The 12288-nt window shown below is 43.0% G+C and overlaps 1 protein-coding gene and 1 pseudogene across 2 annotated transcripts in view; both read left to right on the forward strand.

Annotated features, from left to right (window-relative positions):
- Positions 1-1005: 1005 nt before the first annotated feature.
- On the forward strand, positions 1006-1103 carry LOC114105573 (U6 spliceosomal RNA; annotated as a pseudogene).
- A 4125-nt stretch (positions 1104-5228) lies between these two features.
- Positions 5229-12288, forward strand: part of Zc3h8 (zinc finger CCCH-type containing 8) — a 29043-nt gene continuing 21983 nt past the window's right edge. For both annotated transcript variants that reach the window (XR_011704417.1, XM_027952102.2), the window contains exons 1-2: positions 5229-5395; positions 8673-8769. Coding sequence is in view for 1 of the 2 variants with exons in the window: in XM_027952102.2 (XP_027807903.1) it covers positions 5319-5395; positions 8673-8769 (174 nt within the window). In the remaining variant the exon portion in view is untranslated. The remainder of the gene's footprint in view (positions 5396-8672; positions 8770-12288) is intronic.

Consider the following 12288-nt stretch of genomic DNA (forward strand, 5'->3'; position numbering starts at 1 on the left):
TTATCAATTAAAATTGAATGTTTTGTAGTGCAATTTTAATGTAATTATTATGGACAATGAAGGGCAAAGGCTCAGAAAATCATTTGATGACTTCTGACATTCAGTCATATTGAATCTGATGTTCTCTATAGTTTTCAAGTACCTTTTATCAAATAGAGAAAGGTGCAACTATTCTTACTTTGCTGAAAGTCACATCCTGAATTGACATTGAATTTTGTCAAATAATTTTTCATGTTAGTTGTTGCAATTGCATAGTTTCTCTTCCTTTGAACTATAGCATGTTGGCTTTAATTGATTTTTCAAATAGAACCAGTCTTACATTCCTGAGAGAAACCCCACTTGGTTATTGCATATTATTCTTTTCTTTTCTATTATTTTAGTGAGGATTTAAAAATCTATGTTCAGGAGGGATATTGGTCTACAGGTTTGTTTGTTTCTTTTGCTTTGTCTTTGATTGTTTGGGTATTGGGTCAATGCTGACTTAATAAAATAATTTAGAAAGTATTCCTTTCTTCCCTATTTTCTGTGCTTTAAAATAGAATTGCTATTTGTTCCTTAAATGTTTGGTAGAATTCCCTAGAAGAACCATCTGACCTTGAGATTCCTTATTTTAGATACAGAGGGGTTTTCTTTTTTGGGTGCTGGAGATTGAACCTTTCTTTACCTATTAATTCACTGACCTGAGGAACCCTATGTGGCCAAACGACAGTCTCCTCTTCAAGCTTAGCGGAAAGATCATCTTGTCCCTTGATGGAATCATTTCTTCTTTTGGCACTGATGACTCCAGACCAGTGGATCTCAACTGATGATGATTTTGCTCCCTCTGAGTACATTTGGAACTGTGTGTGTCACAACTGGGGAGCAGGTGCTACTGACATCTAGTGGTGGAAACTGGGGATGCTGCTGAACAACCTACCATCCTACAACGCTCAGGACTGTCCCCCATAACAAAGGATTATCTCATGCCAAATGACAATAATGCTGAGGCTGAAAACCCCTGCTCTAGTGCTCACTTCAGCAGCACAGATACTAAAACTGGAACGACACAGGGAAGACTAGCATGGCCCCTGCTCAAGGATGACATTCCATTTTTTTTTTTTTTTAAAGAGAGAAACGGGGGCGGGGGGGGGGGGGAACCCTGCTCTAAATCAGCAAAGCTCAAATTGTGGGGACAGGTGGTAAATTTTTTTCAAGGGCATCACTAGGGATTATGTGAAGAGGATCTATTCTCATTTACACCCCTTAATGCCCAGAGCCATAAATCCTGGCGATGGGAGAAACGGCACCATTTATTGATGATTGCTTATTTGTAGCACATGTCCACAAGGTATTGCACCTAGCTGTCCCACCATTTTCTTATGTCAGCTATTTTTATTTTTTGCTAAAATACATGATATAAAATTTGCCATTTCAACCATATTTAAGTGCTTAATTCAGTGGTATTATGTTCATACTCTTGTACAATCATCACTATTATCTATTTCCAAACATTTTCATCACCCTAAACAGAAACTCTGAGACCATTAAGTAATAATTTACTATTCCCCTCCCCCTGCAATCCCTGGTAATTCCTAATTTACTATCCCTCTCTATAAATTCGTCTATTTTAGGTATTTGAGTGGAATACTGCAGTATTTGTCCTTTAGAGTCTGGCTTACTTCACTTAGCTTACTGTTCTCAAGGTTCAGCCACATGATATAACCATTCTTTTTGGGGGGTGGTAAATAATGTCCCATTTTATGTCTATATCACACTTTGTTTATCCATTCATCAGTGGATGGAGATTGGGGATGTTTCCACTGCTTGGCTGTTATAAAAAATGCTGCAGTGGTACAGCACTTGTCTCTCACATGTGAGGCACTGGGTTCGATCCTCAGCACCACATAAAAAATAAATAAATCAATCAAATAAAGGTATTGTCTACAAGTAAAAAATTTTTTTTAATTCTTCAGTGAACATAAGTATACAAATAAGCTTGAGTCCTTGCTTTAATGTTTTGGTTGTACACCTGGGAGTGAAATTGCTGGGCCATATGCTAATTTTATATTTAGCCAGCTGCTTTGTACTTAGCGAGTGATCATCACTTATCTATGGCAGTAGAGCAAATTATCCCAAAACTCTAGCTTTATTCAGTAGGCATTTATATACTACTATTCTCTGTGGGTCAGGAATCTGGGAGCTACTTAGCTGGGTAGTTCTTTCCCAGGCTCCTCGTGAGGTTGCAGGGGTGATGTCTTCTGGCTCGTCCAGCTCTGGAAGATGCTTCCTAGGTGCCTCACTTGCATTGCCAGCTCCCCAAGGCTGCATGAGAATTTCATGACATGGTGACTGACTTTTCCCCAGGCCAGTGACTTGAGAAAGTAAGGCAGAAAATGCACTGGTTCTTCAGACCTGGCCTGAGGAATCAGGCACCATGCCTTTTCCACGCTGTGTTTGTTAGGAGTCTGTCAGGGAATCTAGTCCACATTTTAGGACAGGGGACTATGAGTTCAGCTTTCAAAGGTAAAAATGCTAAAGAGTTTGTGAACATAGTTTATATCTACCACATCATTCATTTCAATATTTTATTTTTTATTTCTAGAAGTTCTATTTGATTTTTTCCCAATTCCTCTGTCACTTTTTATAATTTCCTTTTAACCAGTTACTTTAAAACTTAGTGGCCCTCAACAGCAGTCATTTACTTAGCTCACAATCCTGTGGGTTAGTCATTTAGACTGAGGCCATCTGGATGGAACTGTACTCCATCATGTGTCCTGGATAGCTGTGTATTGGTCAGGTGGCTTAGCTTTTTTTGTGATTTGCTGGCTGCAGGGGGGGGTGGTGGTGAGGAGCAATTTGTGTAGATTGATACAGCAGGAGTGGGAGCCCTTTATTGTAGGTCAACAGAGGTATTTATACATTCCACACAGCTTATCTTAATTAGCATAAACTAGATACAGCAGTCAACCAATAAGAAATCTCCACACTTAATGGCTCGCTGGCGCCACCTCACAAACCACTCCCCCTGGTAAAATACCAGGCGCCATCCTGACTTGTTTACACATTTACTGCATCCTATTAGCTAAATTCAACATGGTTTGAGGGCTGGGGATATAGCTCAGTTGGTAAAGTGCTTGCCTTGCATGTACTAAGGCCCTGGGTTCTAATCTCCAGCTAAACCCCCCACACACACACACAAACCTCAGCTCAGTTTGGAGAGGAGGTGAAATAGAGTCTACCTTTTTTTAGAGAGGAACTGCAAAGTCAAATTGCAGAGGATGTGGATACAGGGAAGGCTGGAGAACTTGAGGAATTTTTGGAATCAATTTGACTCATATGTAGGTAATCTTTTATATTGTCTTTGTCTGAAAATGCTAGTATCTGATGCCTTTGCAGGTCCAATTTTTCTTTGGGGGTGTTTGTGCTGTTTTTACTTTTTCCCATTAATCTGTTTTCCTTCTGTGTCCAATTATCTTTTGCTGTATACTGGACATTTTTTACATGGAAAAGTATGTATGACAATAATTTGAGCTGCATCATATAGTGCTTTCCTGTAAAGGGAAGGATGCCTCTCGTGTTTAATCACCTTAAAATTTTTCTTAATTTTTAGTAATGATTCAAGTACAAAAAGCTGATTGTCTATACCATCAACAACGGGGAAAATTAGAACTTCCCTGGGGAAGATGCTTGGCTTCAAATAATCTCCCTCACTCTTGTATGGACCCTGATTTGTGTCAGGAATCAGCCCCTTCAATTACAGCATCAAGTCAGGTTCTGTCATTGGGCCAATCAATAGCTCCTTCCTGTGGAAGAGATTTCAAGACTGAGCCCAAATCCACCGCTTTTAAGAAGCCATCCCAAGTGAATGTGCTTTTTTCCCTCTTTTGAATCCTCTTAGCACTTGGTACTCTAATGAACTTTCCTGCCTCAGTTATTTATGTACTTGTTTCAATTGTAGAGACCCTACAAATTTATTACCTTTAATTAATTCTGTTTATTTCTCTAAAAAAAAAAAAAATGTGTATGGTATAGTACTTATTGTAGCAGAGCAATTTGAGGAGGCATTTTTTAAAACAAGATTATTTCCCTGAGATTTTTTTTTCCTTAGAGCTACTTCCTGCTTCCATTCCAACCATTCCCTATTCCTTTTTTAAAAAATTAACACTTTTTTTAATATTTATTTTTTTAGTTGTAGTTGGAAAACATGCCTTTATTTTATTTATTTATTTTTATGTGGTGCTGAGGATGGAACCTCAAGCGCTTTACCGCTGAGCCCCAGCCCCTCCCTATTCCTTGTTTAAAAAAAAAAAAAAAAGGTAATTCTTAAGTTCTTTATTTTCTTTGTGGATGGACACAATACCTTTATTTTATCTATCTTTATTTTATGTGTTGCTGAGGTTGGAACCCAGGGCCTCGCACGTGCTAGGTGAGCCCAGCCCAGTGTCCCCAAGCTCCTGAAGCCCTCAGCAGTGCTGCCTCTCCCCAGTTCTACTGGTGGCCAACTCAAGCCAAGGAAGGCGGACGCCTTGGAAGAGGGCGAATCCTGCGAGATCCCGGCCCTTTGTCCCACTGCGCCCCAAAAGCCTTCTGCGCGTCTGACCCCCGAAGGTGGAGATTTGAGACAAGGTTCTCTTTTCCTTAAACAGGGCCTTAAGTTCAGCCCTCTCGCATCGCGCCTGCTGGGCTGCAGACGGTGGGAGCCTTCCTTCTGGTGGCACTGCCCCACTCAGCTGCGCTGGGGTGGAGTCAGGTGCCAGTATTTCCCTTTTTCCCCCTTTCTTTTCTTTTGGTGCTGGAGACTAGACACAGGACACTCAACCGTTGAGCCACATCCCCAGCCCTTTTTATTTGAGACAAGGTCTTGCTAAGTTGCTGAGGCTGGCTTTGAACTCGCCATCTTCCGGCCTCAGCCTCCAGAGCCGCTCGGATGACAGCTGCGCGCCACCACATCAGGCTCAGAACTGATATTTCTAAGAAACGGTAACGAAGTGCACAAGTGTTAGCTAGTGCTACCATTCCTTAGAAACCCCGTGACCATGGCCGAAACGTTCTCACTAAAGTAGAAAAAAGAACCCTACCAATTAAGTTCCAGAACCCGTGCAGAATGCCGCGGTAACAGTGAAGACGCAGGGAAAGCTGCGCATGCGCAGCCCGGGACAGGACGCGCGGAGGTGGCGCGCGTGCGCAGTCACGGCGGGCGGAGGGGCGCGTGCGCGGTCTCGGGACGGCGTGCGGGGGGCGGGGCCTGCGTCCCGTGGCGCGACTCTGGATTGCTGCGCTGATCGCGCTCTGGCTACCCTGGTCGGCCGGTGCGCTGAAAGAGGCCGCCTGCTTGGGTCATGGATTTTGAGAATCTTTTCTCAAAACCCCCCAACCCCGCCCTCGGCAAAAAACCGGCCCCGGACGCTGAGGAAAGGTGACCCCTCGTGTTCTCATTCTCTTGCCTCGGAAGCCGTGGGCCGCGTGCGGGATCGCGGGGCGGGGCGGGCGGGGCGCAGGCCGAGGCTGGGCGGGGTGGGGGCTGAGGCCAGCCGAGGCCGGGGCGGGCGGCGCCCTCGCTGCACCTGCTCCCCGAGCTGGGGGCGCGTCCGCGTTCTCGCCGCCCTCCTGGGTTCCTGGAAGCCCCGGAGCGCTGCGGTTGGCAGTGGTTATCCCGGACACGTTCTGGGCTTTCTCCTAGCGAGGACGAAGCCGCGAGGTCGTTAAGTAGTGATGGTTAGGTCGTGGATACCTCCGCCCACGGCCCCCGACGGCCACCATGGGGTGCGAGGACCGGAATGAAGCGCGCATGGAGAACGAGCCAGACAGCCGGCCAGGTGGTGCTGCCTGGTCCTCCCCTCGGTGGTGTCCAGGGTGGGGTCTGCACCGGTGTCCATTCACTGCTCATCCTTTGAGTTTGAGTGTCCTAAGTCTGTCTTCTATGGCCCCCTCTCCCCCAAGCCAACCTGGACACCGTCGTCTCCTCCTCCATTTCTCTCCGGGCGTGTCTCCGGCTCGGGTGGGCTCAGCTCTTGGGTCAGTCCTCTGTTCCCGGCCATCTCAGGTACCTGGGTCGAGCTTCACCTTAGTTCCCATCGGCAGCAGCCTTGCTGTGTGCGTACAAGAGTGTGTCCTTAGTCCTCACAGTGACCTTCAGGAGGAAGCTGGGAAGCACCCGGAGGCTGAGTGACCTGCTGAGGTTGCACATGGTCCATGGCAAAGCTGGGATTCGGTGGCCCAGACAGTGTAGCCTGTGCTTTCTTCACCCAGCTTCTAAAGTGGAATTACCAACACTTAAAATAAGACCTATAAATATTTGGAAAGAGACACTAGTTACTTGCAGATAATATGAACACCTAAGAAAAAGAGAAACTAATTGATAAACTTTTAAAATACATAAGAGAATCTGAGGTGAATCATCACAAAAAAGAAATTAGGAAAACACAATAGTAGCTACCAACTTGAAAATGCATTGGACAGAAGAGGCATTCACAAAGCTTGACCCAAGTACATCAGTCATTTGGAATTTGCCACCCATAGGTGAAGGATGGTATGGAAGTAGAGTGAACTCGTCGGCTCATTTCCATCTTTTGTCCATTTTTCTGTTTGGCTCTTGGCCTTTTTGTTTCAAATTTTAGGTTCTCTATTTTATTCTTAATTTGTCTTAATTTTAACTAGTGGCCTTTATCAGTGTATTAAAAGTGTAGGAGGGTATTCTGTTTTATACAATGAAATTAATTTGTGTTTTGTGGTTTCTGAGTTTTTCCTAGTAACTGTGATGAGAAAACTTATTGATTCAAAATAATTTTTTACATTTTTATTGGATACCTGCTACATAGGAGACTTGCTAGGCCTTGGAATTGTAGCAGTGAACCAACAAAAGACAAAAATCCTGGTATTCATGAAGCGTGTTGGGAGGCACCAGATGATGCACAGATGTGTAGTATTTTGGATGATAAATGCCATGGAGAAAATGACAGGGTAGGGGCTGAAGAAGTACTGGTTGGATGGTTGAGAGCATGTAGATATTTTAAAGGAGGTAGTTAAGGAAAAGCCTTCTTGATAACTTTGGTAACATTTGAATCAGGACCTGAAGGAGGTGAGGGCTGATGACATTGTGGAGGCACGTTTTTTTGGGAGGGGCCCAAGGCAGAGTGAGTGTGCTGTGGTTGGGTGCAGGGAGCAAAGTGGCCAGTGTGACTACTGACGTGGAGTCAGAGTGTAGGGCCAAAAGTCTGGGAGGTACTGGGGAGGGCTTGAGGAGGTAGGTCATGTTGGGTATTCTGCAGGGGCCATGAGGAATCGGGCATTTACTGTGAGCCACACGTGATTTATGTTTTTATCAGGGTTGCTCTGGTTGTGTTAAGAGTAAAATGTAGGGGAACAGGAGCGCCTTGGGTCATGTAGTAGCAAGAAGTAGCCAAATATGGATGTATTTTAGAAATAGAATAAATTGAATTTCCTCAGGGATTGGATAGGTGATGTGAAAGAGGAATTTGGTCAGTATCATTAGAAGGATGGAGTTGCTGCGTAAGTTAGAGAATCTGGTTCAGGGAGAAGATCAAGTTCAATGTTGGGTATGTGAAGATCACGTGGCTGGCAGAGCTGTAGCTGGGTGTGTTGTATAGAAATTTGGTTTTGTTTGCTTTAAGGGGAGGGCTCTGGGATGGAGATTTGATGTTAAAGTCAGCTACTTATGGGATGGATGATACTAGAAGCAATGAGAGGTCACCAATGGTGGGAATGTAGACAGAGAGCCACAAGGACTGACATGGGAAGATGGGGAACCAGCAGAGGAGACTGAGAAGTAGCAGCTGGTGAGGGAGAAGAAATGAGGAGAGCTCTGCATTCCTGAAACTGACAGGAAGGGGTCAGCTGTGTGCCATCCTACTCAGAAGTCAGGTGATGTGAGAGCTCATCATCGTGGACCTTAAGGAAATTAGGTGAGGATTTGGAGTGGGCAGGGAAGAACAATAGGGTGTTGTGTTGGGGCACACACTTGTTCACTAGCGTCTTCTATTTCCCATCGCTTCATCTTTTTTGAGTTCATTTTTAGTTTTTATTTTTGCTGGAACACCCTTGGGTAATTAATTCACAGGAAATAATGAATGCCTGGTCAACTTCTCATTCCTGTGAGTCTGAAAACAGTTTCTTTTCTGTCTTAACATTTCAATGTTTGTCTCTCCTCTCTGCAGAAGGCACCCCCCCTTCCACCTGGCGTGCCTTCTCTTCTTAACTATTTTCAAGTTCAGACAGCCTCTGGCTCCAGTTAAATGTTCCTCGTGGATGGACTTTGACCTATCACATTTATCAAAATTGTACTGTTTTTCTTCCATGCAAGTAGCTCTCAGGAGGCAGGGACACCATTGTGTCCCAGGATACAAGGCTCAGAGCCTGGTATATAACGATTATTCATTATTTGTTAAGTGAATGGAATGATGGTTGAATGGATGATTCATGTAGCTGCTGATTCTTGAACATTACGATTGTATGATCTAGAATTTCAGCCTTACAGTTTATTCATAACATATCTTGACATTTACTGCTCATCATAATTTTAAACATTATTTATCTGGAGTATTTGGAGTAGACTTTGAAATTTCTTTGAGGGGATTGAAGACAAGCCAAAGCACTAAATTTTAACACTATGGTATGGTATGAACCCTTTTCAGGTTGAAAAAACCCTTTTGTGTTATTTGATATTTTTGCTGCAGAATCGATGATGAAATAGATGATTCAGAAGTTGAAGAAACACAAGAAGAGAAAATAAAATGGGAAGTAAAACTGGAGTGTGAGCAAATTCCCAAAAAAGTAAGGTTAAGTTGGGATATTGAAAAACAGCTAGGAATGGATGTGCGAAATTAATGAGGGATCCTGTTTGTCTCATTGTAGTCAGCATTTGGAACCCAGTTAACTTACATCTAGGAAACTTGGTCACACTTTTTTTTAAAGTTAGCATTCAGTAACTATGTTGTCATTTAACACAAACTGATTCTAGAAATGAGTTGTATTTTATTTTTTTTTTCTATTTTCCCCAACATCGGATAATATGCCAACATTCCTTATTTCTGAAATGAATTGTAAATTGTTTCTAAAACTTCATTCCTATCAAATTGGATTAAAATGGTTAAGAGATTTGATTTGCTAACTTAACAGCATTAATGTATCTAGCTTAAGGTCTGTATGAGTTTGCTAGGTTTGGATAACAATACCACACAAACTATGTGGCTTAGAAAGAAGTTCATTGGGGCTGGGGTTGTAGCTCAGTGCTTGCCTCACACACATGAGGCTCTGGGTTTGATCCTCAGCACTACATAAAAAATAAATACATAAAGTAAAGGTCAGTCTACAACTAAAAAATTAAAATTAAAAAAAAAAAAAAATCATTGCTCCATGGTTCTGGAGGCTGGAGGTTTGGGAACAAGGCATTGGCAGGTTTGGTTCCTTCTGAGGCCTGTGAGGAAGAATCTGTTTCTGGCCTGCTCCCTGGCTTCTGCTGGATTACTGGCAATTTTTGGCTTTCCTTGGTTCACAGAAGTATCACCCTGATCTCTGCCTTCGTGTTCACATGACATTCTCCCTGTGTGCCTCTGTTAGTCTGAACATCCCCCTTTTTAAGGACACTAGTCATATTGGATTAGGGCCCAACCTGATGACCTCATCTTAATTAATTACATGTGTAAGGGCCTGGTTTCCAAATAAAGTCACATTTTGAAGTACTAGGGGTTAGGACTTCACCATAAGAATTTTGGAAGGACGCAGTGCAACACAGCAAGGCCAATATCTGCTTCTCTTTTACCTCTTCTTTCCTTTGAACTTTTTCTTCTTTTTGGTACTAGAGAGTGAACCCAGGGCCAGTTTACCCTACATCATCCCCAGTCCTTTTAACTTATTTTGAGATAGGGTCCCGCTAAGTTGCTGAGGCTGGGCTTAAACTTGAGATCCTCCCTGTTCGGCCTTCTGAGTTACTGGGATTATACATGTGTACCACCATGCCTAGCTAAACTTTTTATTTTTTAGTTGTGAACTTTAACTCTGTGGAGTTAACACCACCCTTTGTACTGGCAGTGAGTCTCCTAAGACACAGGTGGACTTTCATAGGGTACTCTTCACTTAGCTTTGTCAGCGGGTACAGAAGAGAAGAGAGCAGGCTGCATCTTTGTCTCCTTGGGAAGGCTTCCAGCTGCCCACGTCAACACTTTCTTTGCCTTTGGGGGCATGTATTGCTGCCATGGATGAGAGCGAGGCTGACACCAAGCTGCTGCCACTTCAGTTTCCCACAGATATGTATACTGCTTCAGTCACACAGGCCCAGTCCTTCACGCTCATTAGTCCCTCAGTCTGTGTGTTAATTGCCACAGCAGACAGGCTTAGGGAACGTTGTACAGTCATCCCAAGAAACTTCCAAAAAACACTTCTGTGATGGACACCTGGGTTATTCCCAAGCAGATGCTTCAGCCCAGTTCTTGTGAGCAAAGAGCTCACAGATGTGTAGTGAACACACAGATAGTGTCGTGACTCATTGAAAACAGAGCGCCCAATAGTTCTCAAGAACACAAGCAACAATGAATGTTGGCAAGGATGTGGGGAAAGGGTACACTCATACATTACTGGTGTGGCTGCAAATTGGTGCAACCACTATGGAAAGCAGTATGGAAACTCCTCAGAAAACTTGGAATGGAACCACCATTTGACCCAGCTGTACCACTCCTCAACATATATCCAAAGGACTTAAAATCAGCATACTACAGTGACCCAGCCACACCAATGTTTATAGCAGTTCAATTCAATAGCTAAGCTATGGAACCAACTCGGGTGCCCTTCAAAGATGAATGGGTAAAGAAAATGTGGTACATAGACACAATGGAATGTTAATCAGCCATAAAGGAGAATGAAATTATGGCATTTGCTTGTAAATGGATGGATCTGGAGGCTGTTTTGCTAAGTGAAATAAGCCAGTCCCCCCCCCCCCCCACTAAAATGCAAAGGCTGTATGTTTTATGAAGGTGCTAATTCAAAATAAGGGACGGGATTAGGGAAGAACAGAAGTCTTTGGATTAGACAGGGGAGTGAAGGGAGGGGAGGGGGAGTAGGACAAAGAAGAATGAATCAGACATTACTATCCTATGTGCGTATGTGATCACATGACCAGTGTAATTCTACATCATGTGCAACCAGAAGGGTCAGAAACTACACTCCATATACGTCAAAATACATTTTATTATCATGTATAACTAATTAGAACAAATTTTAGAATTAAAAAAATTTAAAAAGTGTCCAAGTAAACACTGCAAGTGGAGAAAGCATTGCTGCCCCCTTGCTGTCTTAGCCCCTTTTTCCTCCTAGAGATGACTATGGTCCTAACTTGTGTATGCATCACTTTGTTCCTTACTTATTTAATCATTGCCCAGGAATGCAGTTTTTCTTGCCTGTTTTTATTTTGTGAGATTTACAAATTCTGTTTGCTACTTGTTTATTCTTTTTCATGACCACATAATAATACTTCATTATTGAATATAACAACTTTTGTGATCAGTGGGCATTTGGGCAGCCTCTCATTTTTGGTGGTTAGGGGCAGTGCTGCTGCCTTCTTTCACTTGTACTCTGCCATACATGTACTCTACATTTACCTTCTGCTGAATCTTAAAGAATATGAGCATCAGCTAAGTGCCCTGGTGCCCACCTGTAATCCCACTCAGGTGGCTGAGGCAGGAGGATCGCAAGTTCAAGGCCAGCCTCAGCAATATAGTGAGGCCCTAAGAAACTTAGTGAGAACCTGTCTCTAAATAAAAAGGGCTGGAGGTATATCTCAGTGGTTAAGCATCCCTGAGTTCTACCCCTGTACCAAAAAAGCAAAAAAATAAATAAATAAATAAAAGTATGAGCATTACACCTAACTAGTTCAAAGCAGTGCTGCAAGTTTATATTCCTAGAGGCAGTTCTGAGAGGCTGTTTCTATTACTCCCCACGCTGGTCTGTGCTTGGTATTGCTGCCCTTGTTTTGCCATCTGAGGGGGCAGTGTATCTCCATGTTGTTTTCATTTTCCAGATTACTGCAGATACGGTTTGTCTTTTGATAAGTTTGCCATTTGGGTTTCCTTTTTTGGTGTGACTGTTCAACACTTTTTGTCCTTCCCTCACCCTCATTAGATTACCTGTAATTTTTTTGCCTTGGTTTGGATATGAATGGTTTTTTATCTTCATTCTTATGTTGGAGTTACCTCCTCTTTTCATAGCTTTATTTCCATCCAGTGACATTTTTTTAAATAAAAACATTCCTAATTTTCATAGTCAGTTTTTAAAATATTTTCCTTTATTTAGTGCTTTAGG

This window comes from Marmota flaviventris, chromosome 14 (genome assembly GCF_047511675.1).
Source record: "Marmota flaviventris isolate mMarFla1 chromosome 14, mMarFla1.hap1, whole genome shotgun sequence".
In the NCBI taxonomy this organism is placed as follows: Eukaryota; Metazoa; Chordata; class Mammalia; order Rodentia; family Sciuridae; genus Marmota; species Marmota flaviventris.